Source organism: Euwallacea similis, chromosome 14, assembly GCF_039881205.1.
Source record: "Euwallacea similis isolate ESF13 chromosome 14, ESF131.1, whole genome shotgun sequence".
Taxonomy (NCBI): Eukaryota; Metazoa; Arthropoda; class Insecta; order Coleoptera; family Curculionidae; genus Euwallacea; species Euwallacea similis.
Genome location: NC_089622.1, coordinates 3,859,413 through 3,882,529, shown reverse-complemented (window position 1 = coordinate 3,882,529; position 23,117 = coordinate 3,859,413). Strand labels below are relative to the sequence as shown.

Genomic DNA, 23,117 nt, shown 5'->3' with positions numbered 1-23,117 from the left:
ACATGCTTGTAATCGATTTATTTGTTCAGCTCTAAATCGAACTCGCGTTTGTTATGTTTGAAAACAGTTTTTCGAAAAGGCGAAAGTTGCTTCATCCCATCACCGTTCTTGTAATATATTTATTACTATCCAATAATAGGAAATGTAGTTTATTTGGCATTCTCTCAACAGTAAAAAGAGCAGCTTTCGAAAGAGAAACTTCTTAGATAATAAACTATTCCATTTTAGCAGAATCATATACAGTTGCTCGATATCGACAATACATACTCCCAAGGATCGATCTCATCAATACCAATTAGGCGACAATGAGGCTTTAATAAGAATTTCAAGGGAAGGGACTAATTGAAGAATCCGATTTTTATCCGTCTTGATAGGCGAGTCATGCAGAAAAGACTACATACAGTGTGGAAGTTTTGGATGGAACAGTCCATATGACTAAGATGCTGAACATATGCGGCCGAAATGCTCGGACACTTCGATTTTTATTTTTCTTGCGGTTTTTTTGAAGGTAAATTCATTTATACAGGGTAGCCCAAAAAGCAGGTACGACCACCAACTTTGTTTTTTCAACCGGAAACACCTATTTTTTATTTCATTTTTAAATTCTACTTAAAATTCTAAGTGTGTTTCATATACCATGTTCTATACCTAAACGCAACAAATCTTGAAAAATTTACGATTGAACATATCAAAAATTAAAACATTTTTGATTTTTTTTTTATTTCTTTGGTCTTGAAAAGAACCGATTTAATACAAAATAGCACCCCCTCATTACCACGTTGATGTTAGAGCTTATTTAAATGGCATTTTTCTTGAACTCTGGATTGGGAGACGAAGGGTAATTGAATGGCCGGCACGATCACCTGACCTTACGCCTTTAGATTACTTTCTATGGGGATATTTTAAGATTAAGGTATATTTTAACCAACCAGCAAATATCGAAGCCTTAAAAGATAGAATTCGTAATGAAATAAGAACAATTCCCCAGCAATGCTTCAAAATGTCAAACAGGAGTTAGTTCATTGTCTTGCTTACTGTCAAGGAGTAGGTGAGATCCAATTAGAACATTTAATTTAATGATTGTTTGTTGTTTTAGTTTGTATTAAATCGGTCCTTTTCAGAATCAAAGAAATTTTAAAAGAAATCAAAAGTTTTAGTTTTTGATATGTTCAATCATAAATATTTCGAAACCTATTGCGTTTAAATATAGGACATGGTACATGAAATACACTTAGAATTTTGCACAGAATTCAAAAATTTAATAAAAAAATAAGTGTTTCCATTTAAAAAAACGAAGTTGGTGGTCGTACCTGATTTTTAGACTACCCTGTATACATGAATTTACCATAAAAAAACCGCAAGAAAAATATAAATCGACGTGTCTGAGGATTTCAGCCATATATGTTCGATATCTTAGTTATATGGACCGTTCCATCAAAAACTTCCACACTGTATAGAAGGAAAAACCTCCTATTAGTCCATAAGTGCTGCTGGTTTTTATTGTGCACTAATAATTGCTGAGGTGTTTATGACAAAAAGTCGTTTATCTTGCATAACTGTACATTATTGAGATTATCTACAATGTTGCAGTTTTAAAATATCTCTGTTTGCATACTAAAAGAAGGAACATCTCGAGTTGTTTGCAGATGTGGTGGAATGTTTACCTAATATCCCCCTCAAATTTGTATTTTCTAAGAGAAATTGGCACCATTTGGTGGGTTTTACTCTTTCGTCACTCAAAAGAAAGGTTTGTAAACATCGGGCAGTGCTTATGGATGCACTTGCACAAAATGTTATGGCATCGTCTGTTGGGTTAAGATTAAGGCAAGCGGAAAATGTAAACCTGTCTGAAATTTCGCACAATACCTGCTTGAAAGCACAAACAACTGAGATTAAGTAATTTAAACAACGATAGGAATTTGAAGTTTTAGTGTTTTTCCTTATGTTCACGTGTGTGAAGGTTTTATAAAATTAATTTGAACGCGAGGAAATTCGAAAAAGTGATTTTGCAATTTGCACATGAAAATCTATTGGACTGCTGACCTTTCAACAAATAACTGCAAAATCCTTTGTGAACTTTAATCAATATTCTAAAATAAACTATACGTCATCGTTACCAGGATTTTTTTTTTGTAATTTTTAATGCCTCGTAATTATCTTAAAATTAACAAAGTCTCATATTTTCTTCACAATTATCAGAATTTACTGTCAAATTGAAAAAATGAACATTTTGAGTTTCATCTGATTAAATCCCAACGTGAAGATCCATAATGGACGTCCACAAGTGCAAGTTTCTGAACAAAAATGATTTATGTCGGGAAAACTGGAAGGAGCAACGTGCAAATCTAAAAGAAGCGATTTAGAATTCATTAGTTACATTTCAACACAATTCAAAAAAATATGAATTCAGTTCCTTACAATTCGCAGAACCCGAAATTTATTAACACATTTCTCAAATAGAAAACAACTGAATTGATTGGGAAATTAAACTGCTTCGGTTTCTATCTACTTATTTGTGGTAAAACCTATTTTCAGCAGTAAATACCTTGATTTGCAAGTATAATTCCCGTGCATTCATATCAGTAACATAACAGAAATGTTAGAATTTTACCTGGTGTTTCAGTGAATGTTCTAGCTTAACATAAAGATTAAACTCGTGATGACAGGATAATTTTCAGTTTCAGAACATTAAGTTACTTAGTGATGTTTTACATGGGTTTACGAGTATGGAACAATACATTCTACAGGGTGTTTGAATGGATGGTAAAAATTTGAATGAGTGATTCCTGAGCCAAATTTAAAATGAAAAGTTTATATAAAGACATGTCCAAAAATGCTTCGTCTTCGATCTACAGGGTGTTAAAAAACACTTTTTTTCGTTTTTTTTTAAATTACTTATTTGTTTTTATCGAAACTTGCTAAAAATTTGTACATATAATACGACGAGTGTTTCCAACAAATCGAAATTTTCGGATTTTGATTTCATATACGGAGTGATGCGGATTGATGAGTCTTGAATTCTCATTTATCACATATATTTTTTCTACATTAGTAGGTGGGGGTCATTTTCAGTAGCTGCTATAAAATTAAAACGCTGTCATATTAAACAAAGTTAAGCTCGTTAAGCTCTCGTTTAAGCTTGGTTAATTAACATTAATGTAAATAATTATATCTGCAGGAAGCAGTTGCTTATTATTGCGAATATTACCTAAATCATTGATTTAGGAGAAATTTGCAAAAAACTAAAAAGTAAGAAAACTCAATGTGGATTTCAGAAATTTGTCTAAAAGAATCAAAATATTAACAGAAAAAAAATGTGATAAATGTGAGCTTAAGATCCACCAATCCGCATCACCCCGTATATGAAATGAAAATCCGAAAATTTACGTTGGTAAGAAACACTTAGTGTATTATATGTACAAATTTTCAGTAAGTTTCGAAAAAAAAAACAAGTAATTCAAAAAATTTTTTCAAAAGTGTTTTTGAACACCCTGTAGATCGAAGACGAAATATTTTTGGACATGTCTTTATGTGAATTTTTTGTCTTAAATTTGGCTCAGGATTCACCTATTAAAATTTTTACCTTCTATTCAGAAACGCCCTGTATGTAACTTGAAGCTAGGCGTTAAACAAACTATTTTAGGTTTTCTTCGAGAAATTGAAAAGCTCGAAAGTGGAAGTTTAACTGAGTGGAATACTTAAAACAATTTCTAGATAATAATAATTAGATACAGCTTTTGTAACTAAATAAACAAACTACTTCGTAGTAAGTTCAAATTTGAAACACATACACTCAAGTAAATTTAAAAAGTATGTAATTGCAAATGAAATTCACTACCAGGCCATTGACAAAAATGTGAAAATTATTATAAATAATTCATTTTTGTAAAAAGTGTTTTATTCGAAAATATTCGTTAACAAACATTTCTGGATTTATATTGAGTATTTTTCGATTCATATATCCGCAAGAGAACATATATTCTTGAATCGACAAAGTTGATTTCTACGTTGTAGTTTTATTTACATTTCTATTAAGTAAGTGCGGAATCACAATTAAGTTTCAACTTGCAATCCATTGATTATTCATTTATTGACTTAAGAATGCGAAATTCACTTGTAAGCTAAGGAAAAACTTATACTGGGTGTTACAGAATGTTGTGAGGAACATTTAAGGACAGATTGGACATCTACAAGTATAAAAAACAGCCCATATAAACATGGGTCCGGAAATGCTCCGTTTTCATGATATGGAGTGTTTTAACTTTTCTGTCTCTAATAGTTTATTTTACATTTATTGAAAACCCGTTGAGATATTGAGATGAGTTTTGGTACACGCAAATGTATCATTAAAGGTCACATTTACATGTATAAAATAGTTTTGCTAAAGCACTCACATTAGTAGCGTTCGTGCCAGTAAATCTATATGCTTAGCGAAAAAAACTGTACGCCACTAGTTTTTGCAAAGATTATTGTCGTTTTTTTAAAGCGAGATTAATTCTGCTTAAAAAGTGCCTCTTGTGCTATTTCGTTGCGGCGCACCGTTTTCTAAATAAAAATTATTTTATTAATTAGTACAATAAACTGTTTCCGGAATCATAATTAAAAAATAGTAATATAGTTGGCATTTTTTTCTAGTGCGCCGCAACGAAAAATTAAAAGAAACACTTTTTAAGCAGTCTGGCTTTAAAAAAGCGACACTAATTTGCAAAAATGCCACTGGTTTTTGCAATGATTGCAAAAACCAGTGGCGTACAGTTTTTCTCGTCAAACATAAAAACCTACCGGCACGAACGCTACTGATGTAAGTGGTTTAGAAACAAAGCATTTCCGGACCCATGTTTATATGAACTTTTTTCATATTTGTAGATGTACAATCTCTCCTCAAATTTTCCTCACAACATTCTGTAACACTCTGTATATAAGGCACTACCTCAATTCATCTTTATATAACTAAATGTTCTATCTTTTGATCTTCTGATTTGTCTCATATTCTTAATTTAAATGCATTTACTTGATGTTAACTAAAAAAAGTAGTTATGAATTTAGATATTCTAAGCAAGTATAAACTTTTTCTGTGTGTGGTAGCAGCTTATCCTTATTTTATGCACAATCTATATTTGTTTTCATAAAGAATGTGAAGCGCTCTAATTAGCTTAATTGTGTCACTTGTAACACGAAACTTAGTGTTGCGGGGGCTTCGTAAGGTTCCATCACAATTGTTATGACATGCATACAGCGTGTCCAGTGAAGTAGAGTGCCCTCATATAACAGCTTCATGTACATCATGTTATATGGAGGTATTCTAAGTATCTGGGAGCTACGACAGGGGCTAAATTAGGAATACGTAGCGTTTTTGTGTGCCTAGTAAGTATCTAGGATTACCTTATTTTCTATCTGGCCAATTACATAGATACGATATTAAAACTAAAAATGATAAATTTTCAAAAATTTGTTTGATTAAAAATTAAATTTTATGTTATAGTATTTTCCGAATAAACGTGTCCTTTTACACCCTCTCTGCAAATTTGACCAATATACTGATCACTATTAAATGAGATCTGCAGGAATTTTAAAATTGGTCATTTTTTCCTTTTGCTCTATACCCACATTTGATAATCAATATCTTCGTCAATATTATTTTCTGATTTCTGATATTTTGAAATTTATATATTCGTCAAATAGTTTTTCGTTTTCCAAAAAATCTTATTTAGATATGACTCTTGAGTCATGACTGTTTATGATATGAACAGCTTTATTAAAATTTGACGATATAGACGCTACAAGTATTGCAATGCAAGGCGTTGAACACCACAATGAAATTCTTCTTTTTTATAAATCGCCGAAAATTGGGACAAAAAAAGCGAAAAATTGGTATCAAACGGAAACCCGTAACATCACTACATATCTTTGCCGTAGATTCTTGTTATCATACTTAGAAAAAAATTAGAAACGTAAAAAGCTATTGTACCTATTTGTTTTATATTTGAAAAAGCCGTAAGTTCTGATATTATTATTATTATTATTACTATAGTTATTATTATTATTATTAGAACAGGTGTTTAAAACACAAACAATTTTGAGAATGTTATGGATTCTTACGAGCAATTTCTCGATACAGGAATTAAGTTAAGCTGACATTCTATAGGATTTGAATAATTTCGATTTCTCTGTACTAAACTTGATCTTTTTAATTCCGCTTGAAAATGCATATACAGAGTGTCCCAAAAGTAAACCGTCATACGTTCACCATGAATTCTATGTCAAAAAATAACCTTAGTTTGCTATTGTATGGACTATGGTCCAAAGGTGTTTCGTTACAGAAAAACAGGGCGTCGAAATAAAATTTAAAAAATGAAGACCATTTTGAGCAATTTTTATAGACCTGTTAGTTTTGTTAATTGTTTAAAAATAAATGTTTATCTTAACATTTATTTTCAGTTTTCTAGCTCGAAAAATAATTCGTTATGAGAATATTTTCTAGACGATTTAATGCGGTGTATAACAACAGTATTTATTTTTTGCCTCAAAAAGGGTGCGTCGTACGATAAAATGTCAAGGGAGCTATTTCCTTCAGAATGGAACAAAAAATTAGACGAAATAATTTATTTATGGAAAAGTCAGTAGCGTATTTTTTTTCTTTAAAAATACTCAGTGGCGTTGCGCTACGCGTGCCAGTGGTAGTACTGAAAAATTATTTTGCATCGCAAAATATTCGGCTTACGTTTCTGTCGACAGCATTCAAATTTTATTACAATATCTAAAGCGGTTTTGAAGATAATTGAGTTTTTGGGTTTTTTAAATTTTACTTCAAAACCCTGTATGTTTGTAACGAAACATCTTTGGACCATAGTCTATTTAACAAACTAAGGTTATTTTTCGACGTAAAATTCGTGGTTAACATATGATGGATTACTTTTGGGACACCCTGTATATTTCTACTACTTATTGTGTTATATGTCAAAAAAAAATTTTTCTTAGGTTACTCGATAAAAAAGCGCTTAAAGCTCAAAATTTCTTATTCTCTAATAGCCTCAAACAGGTGCTAAGATACCTAATTATAACTGCTCCAAAATTAATATTGCTTGGCACGTTCGCACTGCTAGAATGGCGCTATTGGCAAACAGATAAACAATCGAATTTCAATATGACTTCTGAATCCTAAGCAGATCTACATTAATATTTAAGGACGACCAGCCTCATTATTATTATCATTATTCTCTCAATGTTTTCCGTGTAATGTGTTGCCAATTCACATTTTATAATCTCACGGCATGTTAACGAGCTCTGGGCAACCATTTAGGACTTAACGGACATGTGATGGTCTAGGCCAATGAGTATCCTCGATAAAATGTCGTTAATTTGTTTATAAGTCGGGAAAGGTTGAGAATATTCCGAGAATTTTTTAAATAGATTTACAACATGCGTTCGGCGATTATAGCAGTAGAATGACATAACACGTGCCATGTTTTCATTAGGTTTATGAGTACCTATATGACCAACTGGGTGGTAATAGTGAAAATTTTCCGAGGTGTAAGTCGTGAGCTGGGCAGATTTTGTAAAGGCCAAAGTCCGCTGCAACTATTATTAATTACAAGCCTTGAAACAAGCATTATCAAACAAAGAAGACTGTTTTAGAGGGAATTCGAAAGTGGTGTATTCTAGACTAAGGCAGTGGTGGGAAAAATCGACAAAAGCGCTATAAACATTAATAATTAATATTTCCTTTTCATGTCGGTATACAGTTTAATATTACATGAATTACCATAATGCATGCCGTTTTTAATCGCATCAGTTTGGTATGGTATTGTATGAGTCACTTACGATAAATGTTGCAATTCATTTCGTGTCAAGAGGTATTAATTTGTAAATGATTCTAATGCTATTTGACATAAAACTTATTGCGTGTTTAGAATGCAAAACTTGAATATTCGTTCCTAAGTCGTCTTAGATGAGATATTTAGTACTTTTTGCTAGAAGTTCTCCAATAAACAATTCGTATTTTAATTAATAATAATCAAGCAGTTTTCCTTGTGCCGATGTCCTGTTCGGACTTAAAACAAATAATTTACCACATGGGCATTGCATTGGGTTATAAGTTACAATTTGCTATAAACACACCGATGACCTCAATTAAATCAGAGCCTACGCTTTGTTTGGATTAAACAGGTCAGTCATATGGCTGGATCTTTTAGCTGTTAATTGTCCATTTATCTTAACTTTCATATGAGTTGTTGGAGCTTAGATTTTAGTTACTTTGTACATTGTATGATCACAAAATTGAAGAACGCAACAGAAACTGCACATTATATCGGACACTTTTCGTTTCTAGATGCGTATTCTGTTCGTGCGCAGGAAGACCCTAATTTAAAACGCGCTCATACGAGTCGTATTCCAGATATTTATATTTGTAAATTTCAATGCTCCACAAAAGCCATAATGAACCTAAATTGGAGAGCTTGAGGAGAAAATCTTTAAGTGGAAATTGCATTTTTATTTAGGGGGTTTTCATTAAATTTGGATAACTCCACTATCTTTCAAGTAAAGTACGTTTATCTTGGAAAAAATTTCATGCATTTTTACCTTAGAAAGCTTCAAAATGGCGGAAAATTTACAGTAAAGTGATATTACCTCTTGAGTATATAGAGAGATATATTACAGACTATATCACTGTCCAAAATAAATATCTCCAGCATGAGAACTTCGTAGACGGTAACATATACAAACTTGATTAAATGGGAGAAGAGCTGCGCATTCAAGGGAATTGTTTCACGATGCAAACAAATCTGCAAAATTATTGTTGGCTTTTCAGTTATTAAAAAAAAAAACGAAATTTTCAGATTTCCTTTTAATTTTTTCTCGTTATGTTGAATAAATGAAACGTAAAACATCTCAATTGCAGTTTTTTTAAGTTTCAACAGAATAGTCTTGATTTCATAATATGACATTTCTGGTAAGCTTTTTGTCAATTTTAAGACAATTTTTTATCATAAATTAATTAATAAATATTTAATCATTTTTAAAAATGTTTTTATAAAAGAAACATAAAGGGCTTTCGATAAATTACGACGCTCGAGTCAAACTTTTTGAAATCTTCACAGTACAAAACTTTACATCTGAAGAAAAACTTGATACGGTAAAGTATTACATTTATCTGTAATCTTATTGTTAAATGCTCAAAACCAGAACAGATTCTTCCCTTTTAATGTAAACCACCATCTTACCTTGTTCTTTTACTTTCATCACTGAGTGTGAGGTCATCCAACGATTTCTTTCCCAGCACATCGTTTTCGTTGAGCTGCCAAAACTTACCTTCAAATCCTAAAAAACAACAATTACAACTTCTTCTTTTAATTCTTATCATAAACCCATCTTACCCCATTTTTTTACTTCCATCGTTCCCGGGGGATGATCCAACAGCGAATCTCTCCACTCAGAATAAAAAAGAACTCCCAATTATCCTGTTTATTATTTTATTCTGTATGACGAACATTTTATTTATTGCCACGCTAACACGAAACTGACTCATCTAAGAAGTGATATCGCTTTAAAACATACAAAAAAACAGCCTGCTTTTTGCAAAGGTACAGCTCATAGGTCGTACCATAAAGAACGATTGATATGCAATGCGAAATAATATATGCATTTGAATTTTAATATTTTTACATATTACACATATAGGTACATGCTTATCTTGGACACATTGTATATTACACAGTGTGTACAAGATAGAGATGGAGTGCATGGGGATTGTATAATCGCTAAACTTGGTTAAATGGAAGAAAACTGGCACATTTAAGGGAGTGGTTTCACAATACAAATAGATCTATAAAGTTACTTTTCATTTTTTTCTCGAGTTATAATAAGAGATAGATGAAAACTACTTTTCCATTGCAATTTTTTATAAGCTTCAACATGGCTGAATGAATTTGTTATACAAAGTTACCCTAGAATAGACAAAAAACTCACCAGGGCCGTACTTAAAAATCAAAGTTGGTGGTCATTCTTGACAAATGAAATGTCATGACATGGAACCAAGTGTATTATATTGAAACTTTTAAAAAATTTCGACGGAAAACTTGTTGTCTATCTCTTACCATAATTCAGGAAAAAAATCGTAAATTTCGGTTTTTTGAAAATAACGAAAAGCTCAAAAATTTTACAGATCTGTTCGCATCTTCTCTCAAAGTTTGTATCTGTTACCGTTTACGAGACCTTCATAATGGACGCCCTTATCTTGGACATGCTGTATAGTTTGCCTTATTTGAGTGGTTCCACCACTGCTTTCTATGAAGTGTTACTACGAAGTGTGTTAAATGGTAACATTTTTTGTAGAGATTTACGACGTTGCTACATTTTACTTAATTTTCGAGATATTACAAAAACTAAAAATTGGCCAAAGTTGCAATCGAGAAGTCCATTAGTCTGGATGACCCAAAAACTTCCCCTTTACAACAATCTCAACAATATCGATTCCATGTGACTTTTTTTAAATACAGATCTAGATTTTTTTTCATCATCATGTGAAAGACAGGAGCCGAACTGCGTTAACATGTATATATGGAATTTTTTGGCGTAGGGTAAACGTGCCCATACATTATCAATATGAAAAAAATGCTTCCCCGTTTAACCGAACTCTCAGCTCCTGTCGTTTCAAGGATGGCAGTGTTTGTATGTTACCTCCTACCACTCAGATATTGGGTACCTATACAAGCAGTGTTTTTCAACAATCGATAATTAGCAGACCTAATTACCTTCATCATCAGCGGCTTAATTATGATGGCAATCAAAACCTATAATTAGCAAATTTATTAAGTGCACCTGTGAGTAAAGGAGTTGTTTAGACTAGAAAAGATATCTCATAAACAACTTTCTAGAGCCAGACCCGCTCTTCAAAATATTCGATAAAATGGGTTTGGCTTTTAGTTGTGTACGTTTCGCCATTTTATTTACGATCCCTGAGTTTCAAGCATAAACTGGATTATTATTACAAGTCTATCTACCCTGTAAATTCATGATCCTGCTAGCGAATTGAATTTATATGAGGCACTATCTTGGATGTCTATTCTAGTGTGAAATCAAATCCACTCGGCACGGAAAACGTGTTTGAAATAATACTTCGAGCATACACATACATATTAATCTTATTACAAACTTAGTCAGTATTTTTAAAACTGTTTATATACAGAAGGAGATCAAAGATATGCTTATTAGCAAATGGAGTGTATACCTACATTACATTAACAGGCCAACTGGTGTAGGGTTTCGATATATTGTATAAGGTGAAAAACCTCTACGGGATTTACGCCAATTCCTTGGTATGGTGAGTCCGAAAATTGCACATCGCTTCATTGTAATGAAGAAGGCTCATGCATAATTTATGGATAAAAATTTTTTAATATTAGTTTGGCTACTTATCATTCCACCTTGAATCGCTTAAATATCTTTTTAATTTGCACACCTAATAAAACGATCGGTTTTAATAGTGTTTGCTAAACTTAACCTGAATTTTAAAGGAATATATGATATTCGAATTTTATGCACATTAGTCATCTGACTACGAATATAGACTTTGATAGTCGGGCTTCATTTGATTTTAAACTATACAGGGTTAGCCATGCAACCCGTTCGTTAGGAAATTTTTGACTTTCCACTATCGTAACCCGATGAAAATTCGGTTTAAGGCTAGAATCGACCACTTTGAGCCCAAGTAAAATATTTTCAAAATGGCAGCACTTTCGGTTCCACCGGAAGCAGCTACCAACTTCGTTATTTTAAATGGAACCCCCTAATTTTTTTTTCCAGATTGTAAAATTTTAAAGCCAGTGGACATAAAGCATCTTATGTCTAACATTAACCGTTTCCGAGCTATACCAGAAAATTTCAAAAATTTTGACAGGATAAGAGTCCACGAACATTAGCATTGTGCGTTAATCGCTGTAAATTTTGGAATCTATGTTTTGAGGCTCAAAAGGATCTAATAAGCTATGTTTTCATGTATTTCAAATTGACAAAAAGTTTTCCACGACTCCCGAAATATGTCTTAGAGGTTGGGTGACTTCAAATCTCATTAACTTGCTAATTTCAAATAGGACACCTTGCATTTTAAGCATTTTCGAGTCTAGAATTTAAGACTGTATCAAATATTGCTAAGGTTCCTGGGGCTGTTTTTGGATAGGGTGTCCCAATTGAAATAAGCAAGTTATTGAGATTTGTAGCCATGTAACTTGGGAGGCATGTTTCGGGGATGGAAGACTTTTTGTCAAATTGAAATACGTTAAAGCGTAGCTTGTTAGGTTCTCTTCGACTCGCGGAACGCCAGTTCCAAAATTCGCACTGATTAGTGCAACATGCCGATTTTTGTGGGATCTTGCAGCCGTCAAAATTTTCAAATTTTGCGGTGTAAATCGGAAACGGTAAATGTTAGACAAAACACTTTACATAAACTGGCCTTAAAATGTAACGAGAAATCCGAAAATTACAAAAAAAATTAGGGGGTTTCATTTAAAATAATGAAGTTGGTAACTACTTCCGGTATAACCGGAAATGCCACAATTTTGAAAATGTTTTACTTGGATTTAAAATGGTTGATTGTAGCCTGAAACCGGATTTCACTGGGCTGCGATAGTGGGAATTTAAAATTTTTTTAATGAACGGGTTGCGTGGCTAACCCTGTATTTGATTTTATATCAACATTACCTAATAATACCTAAACGAGAAAAGACAAAGAAATCTCAATAGAAATGCGGTTGGTAAAGATGGAAGCCTCAATGTACTATTTTGCATCTTACGTACACTTGAGCGTTGATTGCAACAATGTTGTTAATATGTTCAATCTCGCATTCCATTGCCGAAAAAAGAAAGTAGCACTTACCAAATCAGAAACTGCTTTTACTTTTTATTTAAAACATTTTTGACCTTAATAGCCTTGAATAAGGTGCTGTAACAATTTTCGGGTTAATTGCTGGAGTAACAAAATTCATATTAGAATACGCCGATGGCATGGTCGTATCAACGTGAACAAATCTATCGCGGGTGTACCCCGTCGAGAGTATCAGATATTACTCACGCTCCCAATGATATATTTCTCTTCGTTGTAGGTACACTTCTTGATATTAAGCAATAAATAAGCAAATCTATGATAAACGGTTGTATTTTTCATCGGAATTCTTACCGCACACGTTGAGAATTATGTGCATACACTGTACGCCCGTTAACTGTTCATAAACTTGCAATTAATACCCAATACAATAAAACGACTTCGTGAAAACTATTTAACACCTCCTTATACATTAGAGTTGCAATAAATCGGGTAAGTGGTTATAGAGTGTTTAGTGGCATGTGTTAGGTGATTTGTCCACTAAAGGAACATTCCGAGATGATGGGGATTTAGTAGGAAAATTTCCTCGTTGTCTTCAATACTTTGTTTACTGCTGATTAATGTTCGCGTGTAAAATTCCATTGTGGCTTTAGATTTGTTGTTTAGCTGTTACTGTCGGTAATAACTCTTTATTGCAAGTGAAAATGTAGTTTTCAATTCCTGCACACAGGGTGAATCATGAAGAACTGTACATGTTTCTGCCGTGGAACAAGATTACTAAGAAGAATATCGAATGAACGTTAAAAAGTTGCTTGCATTTTTTTATTGTTATTAGACGGAGAGTTTTACACATTTTATCGAAAAATGGTTTTGGCTATAACTTTATAATGCCCGTTTGTTTTTTTTCTAGTGAAAGAATACACTGTTGTTTATGAATAAAATAATGTATTAAGAGTTCAAAAAATCTAGGACCGTTTTCAAAAAATTTAGTAAGTTTTTTCCAGACTAAAAAAAATCACCTTGTATACGAATTTTCGAAAAAGCGCTATGCACGTTTGCTAAAGGTGATGGGTAAACTAATAGTTATATCCAGTCAACAAATTTCTTACTCTCCTCATTGCTTTGTAAAAAACCGAAGTTTACGAAAATGCTACAGTTTTTGGATATATCTGCCAACTTTATTTTGAATACACTGTATTTCAAAATTAAATATTACAATTAATAACAAAACGCAAGACTTTGCGATATTTAATGAAATTATAATGAGAAAAATGATTTGAGAAGTACTTAACATTTTAAATTAAAATAACGAGAGAAAATGGAAAAAAAAACCTTATTTTTACTGTTATTTGAAAAATACTCAAAGAACTTACATAAGCAATGAAAAATTCGCTATTTATTATTATTAATTATTAATTAACAATATTTTCAAAATTAAAACCTAGATTCTATTCATTTAGCTCAATCAATCCAACAATAGTAAAAATTTTGTTTTTTTGTTCTCTCTCTTTATTTTAATTTTAAAATGTTAAGTATGTCTCAAATAATTTTTTCCATTATAATTCCATTAAATATTGCAGAGTCTTGCGTTTTGTTATTAATGATAATATTTGATTTTAAAATACAGTGTATTCAAGATAATGTTAATAAGTATATCCAAGTATCCAAATCTGTACCATTTTCATAAACTTTGTTTTTTTTATAAAACATTAAAGAATGTAACAAATTTATTGACTAGATATAATTATTACTTTACCTAACCTTTAACAATTGTGCATAGCACTATTTCAAAAATCCCTATACAGGGTGATTTTTTTGGGCCTGGAAAAAACTTGCTAAATTTTTTGAAGAGGGTCCTGTTTTTTTTAACTCTGAATTTATTATCTTACTTATACACCACAGTGTACTCTTTCACCAGAAAATAAAAAAAAACTCAAATTCGCATTACAAAGTTATAGCTGAAACCACTTTTCGATAAAATGTGTAAAACTCCCCGTTTAATAGCAATAAAAGATACGAGTAACTTTTTAATGCGCATTCGATATTCCTTTTAGTAATCTTGTTCCATGGTAAAAGTATGTACAGATCTTTATGACTCACCCTGTGTAAAAAGATTCTTCAATGATTCATAGTGTCTTCATCTTATAAGTTCCTTAGGTGGACTTGATTACATCTCGCTTTCTTTAATATTCATTGTTGATTATCTTCAAATACAAATTTACAACGATCTTCAAAATCAGTACCAACAGTCTAGATTACTTGGAAACTACCTAGTTTTCGAAATATGTGTAATGAGACTCTTTTATAGTTTCTGGAATATTTTCTTGGGCAATGATTATTTATTTCTGTTCTGCCTCATTTAAACAACTATTTTTTTTCTTGATATTGACTCAGTTCTTCTTACTCAAAAATATATTTTCCAGGGGCGTTCTTCAACAGTTCTTATTTCTAGAGTGTTCTTAGATGTTTGTGCGGTTTTTCCAACCAATAATTTCTCTTCGTTCTTTTCGCAGTTCATTTGCTTCAAGTGCTATGTTCATAGATTCAACACTGTCTTTTCTTTATTAAGAGTAGGTTTATTTTACTTCACCATCAGGGCCTTTTGTGTATACAGAATGGTACGCAAAACATGATGAATTTTAGAAGTAATTTGGAAAATCGAATCCAGTTCTAATTGAACATCCATTTAAAATCGTCAATAGAATATGAATGATATTTGTGTTTTGTTGAGCGCTGTTGTGACTCATTTGCGTAGAGATGGTTTTGGTTTGTTCGGTAAATATAATTGAGATTTTCCTTATATGTCTGATAATGATGTTTCTAAATTTATGCGAATAATAAAAAAAACTGTTTAAAATACATGTGCTGAGTAACATTGAGTCATTTGATGAAACTTCCTTAAGGCTGCTTTACGACGTTTCATCAGATAACTTCTTGGTAATAAATCTTTCGAAGTAAACAAGAGCAGGTACATAAATAATGGCAAAATATGACCATTACTTTTAATCGCGGGTCAATGAGGCTTAATGATTTATATTTAAGACAAAGAATTTGCATGCATGTTGCGATTAAATGACGAATGTCGATTCTGGGCTCGCTTTCACGCGAACCCTAACGAGCCAAGATCAGTGCTCATTGATTTATTGCCATTTGATAAACCAGAGTGCTGGAGAAAGTCTATTAATTCAGCCATTTGCCTTCATAACATTTCGAGTTGTGTATCACGTTGCATGATACAATTGTTATTGTTTATTTGGGTTTTCGGCTTTTTTTCAGCTTCATTAATATTCAGGTTAATGCAGGCTTCGGTTTCTTGGCCAAGACCCATTCGAGCGAATAAAAGGCTTGCGATTGATTAAGCTCTCTAGATGAAAAAAATGATTGATTTTCAAAATGATCTTAATGCGGATTTGTCTGGATCCACTGGCGGATTTACTAAAATAGGAGATTCGTGCCTGGTGCGGTTGACTTGCCCGGAAAATGCTCCGTATGCTCTTATATAGTACATAGTATATAATATACAGGGTGTTTCTGAATAGATGGAAAAAATTTTAATGGATGAATCCTGAGCCAAATTTAAGACGAAAAGTTCATATAAAGACATGTCCAAAAATGCTTCGTCTTCAATCTACAGGGTGTTAAAAAAACATTTTTTTTCGTTTTTTTTTATTACCTGTTTATTTTTTATCGAAACTTGTTGAAAATTTATACATATCATACTCCGAGTGTTCCCTACAAATGGAGATTTTCGGACTTTCATTTCATATACGGGGTGATGCGGATTGGTAGATCTTAAGCTCTCATTTATCACATTTTTTTTCTGTTAATATTTTGATTCTTTTAGACGAGTTTCTGAAATCCACATTGAGTTTTCTCACTTTTCAGTTTCTCACAAAATTTCGCTTAAATCGATGGTTTAGGTAATATTCGCGATAATAGTCGAGTGTTCACAATAATCAATTTCAATAATAAAGTAATACTTAGTGAAGCTGGGCATGATTTTTTGCTGCATTTGTTTGCTATCAGATTTGACAATTACTGACTGTTAGTTGCCTACTAAGATTTTTTTTTAAGATTGCCTACTGTACATCGAAGACGAAGCATTTTTGGACATGTCTTTATATGATTTTCGTCTTTAATTTGGCTCAGGACTCACCCATTCAAATTTTTACCATCTATTCAGAAACACCCTGTATACAGTATGTCCCCAGATAGTGTTGAAAAGAGGAGAAAGTTTCTTATTTTTCATTTCACAAGAAAAATGTATTCTTCATGACATCTTTTGCTTGTTCTCAAACAGTTGAATCACTTCTCAATGATTCAATTTTCCTTTTTGTTATAGAGAAGTATCGGAAAGATAGGTCCACTTTTGAAAATGTTTCTAAGACCCAAAAATTAATTTTCGTTTTCAAGGCTACCGTAAACGAAGCTTAATTTAAATGATAGTGTTGTCGAAAAAGCAAAGAATTTACCCGATATAGTGCATGCCAAAAGTGATAACGTAATTCGTCAAGTTATCGAGAAATTTAATCAAATATTTCCGTATATTTGTATCTAAAAATGTGGTGCCCATAAATTAACCAAGAAATTTTTAATTACTGGCTCTGTATTAGATATAAAGAAAACTAAAATAGCTTGAAAGGAAGATGACGCTGCGACTCTTATTTGATTCGATTCAAAATCATCCAAAATTTTATTTACAGCGAAGGACACTTTAATTATTTAAATTAATAAGTAAAACGCATATTCAAAAAACATTGAAACAATTGAAATTTCATCCCTTCAACCAAATTTTTAATAACGCTTTAGAGCCAGAAAATCTAACAGAACGTTTGGATTTCTGCTTGTGGATGAGTACTCAAACCATGAATAATCAATACTTTTATTGAGACATTGTATCCTCCAAAGACACCAAGTTCTCCACCAATAGTACTGTTTCATTTCAGCATGTTAGGTACTGGAGCCATCACAATTCCTATTTCCAAGTTGGCTAAAGTGAACGCATGGTGTGCAATTTTTTACCACGGTATAAATAGACCATATTTTTTTGTGAGTAAAATTTGTAGTTTCAATTTTTTTAATTATTATGATAAAAACTGAATAAACAAAAATCTTGATTACCGTTGACGTGGAAACGAGAATTAATTTATGGGACTTGAAAAAATTTTCAACTGAACGAACTTATTTTTCTTCATTTCTCTGTAACGCAAAAAAAAATGAAACGATGCGAATTGATTCAACCGTTTTGGAATAAGTAAAAACTTTCATGAGAAATACATTTTTCTCGTAAAACGAAAAATGAAAAACTTTCTTCTCTTAGCAACCCAATCTGGGGACATACTGTATAATAATCTAATAGTTCTGCGTTTATTTAAAATATTGCATGATATCGGTATTTACTTTATAGACATGGTAGAAGCAATTAGTGGGGAATTACCTATTATCTTCCACTTAATTTATTGATAATCATAAGCATAATTCAATGAATAACGATAAGTGTACTGTTTGTTTCAGAAGCATGGATGTGTGGCACAAGCACTGGAGTCTAATTTTGGTGGTGGTGGCCAATATTCATTTCACAACAGCTTATGGATCCGGGTCAGGCATGGGTAAGTTAGCCAGTTTGTTATTTTTATAAGAAAAACGTGAAGACTTCATCTTCTATTGATTCAAATTCTTCTGATGATTATTTATCAGTCAATAAATTCTCATCATTACCATTTTCAACAACCAACATAACAGCATCATCTGCAAGTATATCAGCTGTTAGCTGCTATATCAGGTTTCGTGTTGTAGAGATCAAATGAGTATTCACGTCGTTTGCCGTAATTTTTGCCTTTTGAATATTTTCTTGCTTTATAAAATTGAAAAATTAAATCATGGGATTTCGTACATTTGATCTCGTTGTATCCTGGAGTAGTCTGAAGTTGAAGAATCGGCATATTTGAAGAAAAGAGCGTTTAGATCACAATTTAAGATTCATAAGGTCGAAAAATTATAATGAGATTCTCCTCATGTCTTTGAATTTCAAAAAGCAGACATACAGGTGTTCCTTCCGCAGGTTTGCCGATACTGTGAGGTTCTCTCTGAGCACCGTTATACGCAAAATTCAATAATTCATATTGCAAGCATTGTTTTTGAGAGTCATATGAGTATCACATTTTTAAACTTAGAGGGACCTAAATGTAAATACTTTTCCTTTCACAACCTTATGGAGGAATTATGTGAACTCAAAATAGTTACAATAGTTAAAGTTATATAAACACAGTATTGTTATCCTATTTCTCTACTATACATATATATAATGTGATATTCCAAATAGTCACACATATTGATATCAAATTGTCCACTGGCTGTAACCACACCAAAATAAAAACATTTTGCTTATGACTGATTAGTTGTTTACTTGAATTAATTTATTTACTTGGGACTGTTTCTGGAGATAAAATTTAATTTTTAACCTCCGTGGAAGGGTTTGCTAATCACTTTTTCTTGGTAATTTTTTTTTCTTTTGAAGTTTGCGAGGAATGTTCCAAGATCGATTACTTATATATGTACCAATCATTAATGTCACTATCACGATGCTCAATCTGAATTACAATTATATAACATAATCCACATGTTCAGTGAAGTTGATTTTTTCTGTAAGTTTACTTTTTTATATAACTTCCGGTAAACACAGAAATGTGTCAATCGGCAATTTTCCTTTATTAATTTGACATTTTTGTACTTGTAAGCACTAGTTTCTTTTAATTTAGAAAATAAATAGGTCCTCTTATTGAAATGTGCCCGCTATTGTTATATCCGAAAGTAAGAGTTTTACAGTCGAAAACTCTATCTCTGAAATATGTTTTTGCACACTTTTTTTTGGTTGACCGCCAAGTTCTCCCGATATGATTCCATTGGAGTTTTCTATTTGGGAACTAGAGGACTATGATAAACCAAATATATAAAACAGTATTCCCTTAGCTCTATTTGGTCTATTTCCTCTAAACCTAAGTTTTGGGGTTCCTAAAATCAGTGCTTAAACGCTGATTTTATAATAATATTTTCTAATCCGAGTAAAACATAACCGGTTTCAGCAAACATTATTTATTAACGGAAAAATGCCCTCTAAACCACTTGGTGCACCTGCCAAAACATTTTTCGCTCCCATCTTAAAATTAGAAAACACACAAGGTCCAACATTAAGTATATTTAAACCGCGTTCAGAAGAGTAAGATATTCTCGTTTACAACTAATTGCGAGTAATTATTTCCATAGCTTGATGAACACCTGTGTTCTCTCATGCATACTTGCAGCTGGCCAGGATGGAGTGAAAGTCTAACCTGCGTGGTTCTCTTTTAAACGGCCACTAGTTAATGGTATTAAATAAAATTTAATTATAAAATTGAGTTATCTGATTGGACCGTTGTCTAGTGATAATGAAAATAATGGTTGTTTACATGGACAATTGCTCCACTAAAAGGTTTGTTGTGTTCAGCTTGCGTTTGAATACCACCAAATTGAAATTTTGTTCTACCCGTGTCCATTTGATTTTTATTGTTGTCGTGTGAGTTGTTTGGCATAGCTACTTAAGTAGTGGACTGTATCACCTACAGCCTCACCGAATACGATGGCAGCTGTAAACTGCCAGTTTACTTTACGGCCAAACATTTGAGATCGTAAATATTTACATGATCTCTTTGTCTTGAGTTAAGCAGGATACGGCCTATTAACTGCTTTTACTTGTTTGAATACCAATTAAGCGCGAATATGTTAGTAGCAACTCTATATTCCAACAGTAATAAACAACCATGAAAATTCATTTAAATTTACCCGTTTATTGCCTGCAATCTCCGCGAATAACTACATGAATCGAGAATTTCAAGTTCTTCGCGAAAGGAATCTAGATGAAGCGTCACATCTTCGAACTGTCAAATATCAGTTCTTTCGAACTCTTGTACGTGAATTCCTCAGCCTGACATGGCATTGAGCAAAATTACCCAAAGAGAGATTTGCATAATTATGCGTTAGGTTGCGTTTATGATCATTTCAGACGTGTGTAATGATATAGCAGCTATCAAGTGGTACCTTGCTTGACAGCAAAAGAAATTGCTTCTACTCTATTAATAAATTGAGAACACCCAAAATCATAAATCAATGAGAAAACAAAAACACAAAAACCAATTTTCCCATGGTAGTTTCAATTCTACATTTATTATCTCTATGTCAACACGTACTCGAGCTTTCTTACCTTCCTACCTATATATATTTGTATAATGTTAAGAGCACCCTGCTTCCATTCAAAAGCCGATTAAAACATTCTCCATGGGAGTCAACCTTTTTCAAACATTAGCGTTATCTCGAGGAAGATCTAAACAAAGAACAAAACCGCTGAAATGGTCACAACATCTTCTTTAAGTGCCGACACCACGTCAAAAGATAGAGAGAGGTAACTTCATTCAAGTGGTGTTCCATTTTGTATAAAGTGGATGACGAATAAAGTGGTTCGTTGTGTTCGAGAGTGTTTTCTTTTGTGGTTGGTGAATTTTTCTGTCGGTATGTTTCAGTGGTAGAAAATAACCGATGTTGTTGTAACACTCGTAGCTTTAGGTGCTTTTGAGATATTCTAGTCTTAAAAAATTTTTTGTAAAGAAATAAATTATCTAAAGTAATTTTTGTTTTATTTTTTCTGCTAATTTAAAGAAATGACTCTACAGGGTGAACCGAAATTAAGTAACTATAATTTAAAGACCAATTCTATGACCAAAAATATTAAGAAAAGTTCCTATAACCATAGGGCGGTAAATGGACATTAAGAGCGGTACGTCCCTTTCAAGGGCCGCCCATGAAAATGGTTTTCCCCAATATTATCGAAACGTTTGAGATATACAAATAAAATTACTAAAAATAAAATAATTCCCAAAAATACCCTAAGCCGATCCTGTATAACACACTTCTGAAGTTTTATTTTAAATTTCGTTTAGATTTTTGGATTCGGCGTAAAATGTTTGGTAAACGTACAAAATTTTGCTACTGTATCTTGAAGCGTTTCGATAACATTGAGAAAAAACCATCTTCATGGGCGGCCCTTGAAAGGGCTGTACAGCCCTTAATATCCATTTACCGCTCTATGTTTATAGGAACTTTTCTTAATATTTTTGGTCATAGAATTGGTCCTTAAATTATAGCTGTTTAATTTCGGATCACCCTGTATACATACATATATTAATGCATTTTTGGTATTCTCTACTCTAAAGGACGTTCTGTTGAATCCTACATCCAGATCAAATTTGCAATTATTTCTTTTTTAAGATAATATTCTATACCGTTTTTTGAAGAAAAGTAACCTAATGTGAAATTTTTAAATTAAGTCTCATATGAAGAGGGCCTGAAATCCCAGGGTTATATGTAAGTCAGTCTCCCTGTATATTAATGAGTTTTTAGAGTATCTTATTCTCTTACTAAATTTTACAAACTGAACTTACCAAATTTTATACAGGGTGTTTTTTGTAGGCGTACCTACCATTGTTATTTTCGAAATGGTGAGAGTTAGAACTTCGATTAATTTAAACAAAAGTTGCCCCTTCTGGAACTCATTAAAAAAACATACAAAAAAAAACCCTGAAATCAGTTATTTGATGTATTGTCTCGCAGGAAATGCAAGATAAACCATTAAATATGGGAGTTGACCAAAGTAGATTTGCTTTTATTTTATGAAACAAGAAGATTCTTCGGTGGCTTTTTCTGCACCACACCACCGATAAATGTTACTTAACATTGTATACTTTCAACATCCAACCCTCCGCAATCCCAGTACAATCCTATTTATTCACAGGCTTAGGAACGTTATTGCCAAAATGCTCATAACAGTAAACGTAACACCTTATAGACTTTTCCAGTTCAGGATTTGCATCTCTCCTGGATCAATTAGGGATGAAAAACGAAGAGTATCATCTAATCTTAAACAATTTGGCACAATCTCCATTTGAAGAACCGTACCGAACTGATCCTGGAAATTAATGAATTCCTTTGCTATCCAAAACTTTTTCCACAAGGATTCTTCTGACCTGTTCAGTTAAGTAAGAGTTGCTTAGTAAAGCCCGTTAATGCACTTATTCGTCTGCATTCTTCGTAAGCCAATCACTGTGTACTTCATGTAAATAAATACTACCATCACGGTTAACTCCTACAAATCCAAACTGAATCACATTAGCGCTTTACAGCTGCCAGCGGTACCTTCAATCGGGAAAATCCATTGTTAGAGGCATGTTCCTTCGTTTTACGTTTGCAGCTAATTAACCGCAGCCAATTGATT

At 32.5% G+C, this 23,117-nt stretch overlaps 1 protein-coding gene across 2 annotated transcripts in view; it reads left to right on the top strand.

Annotated features, from left to right (window-relative positions):
- The window catches only part of cv-2 (crossveinless 2), a 68,257-nt gene that overhangs the window by 11,932 nt on the left and 33,208 nt on the right, over positions 1–23,117 (top strand). Inside the window, exon 2 of one of the 2 annotated variants that reach the window (XM_066397272.1) lies at positions 18,332–18,426. In XM_066397272.1, coding sequence (XP_066253369.1) covers positions 18,336–18,426 — 91 coding nt within the window. In that variant the 5' untranslated portion in view covers positions 18,332–18,335. The remainder of the gene's footprint in view (positions 1–18,331; positions 18,427–23,117) is intronic. The other variant, XM_066397271.1, reaches the window with a different exon arrangement.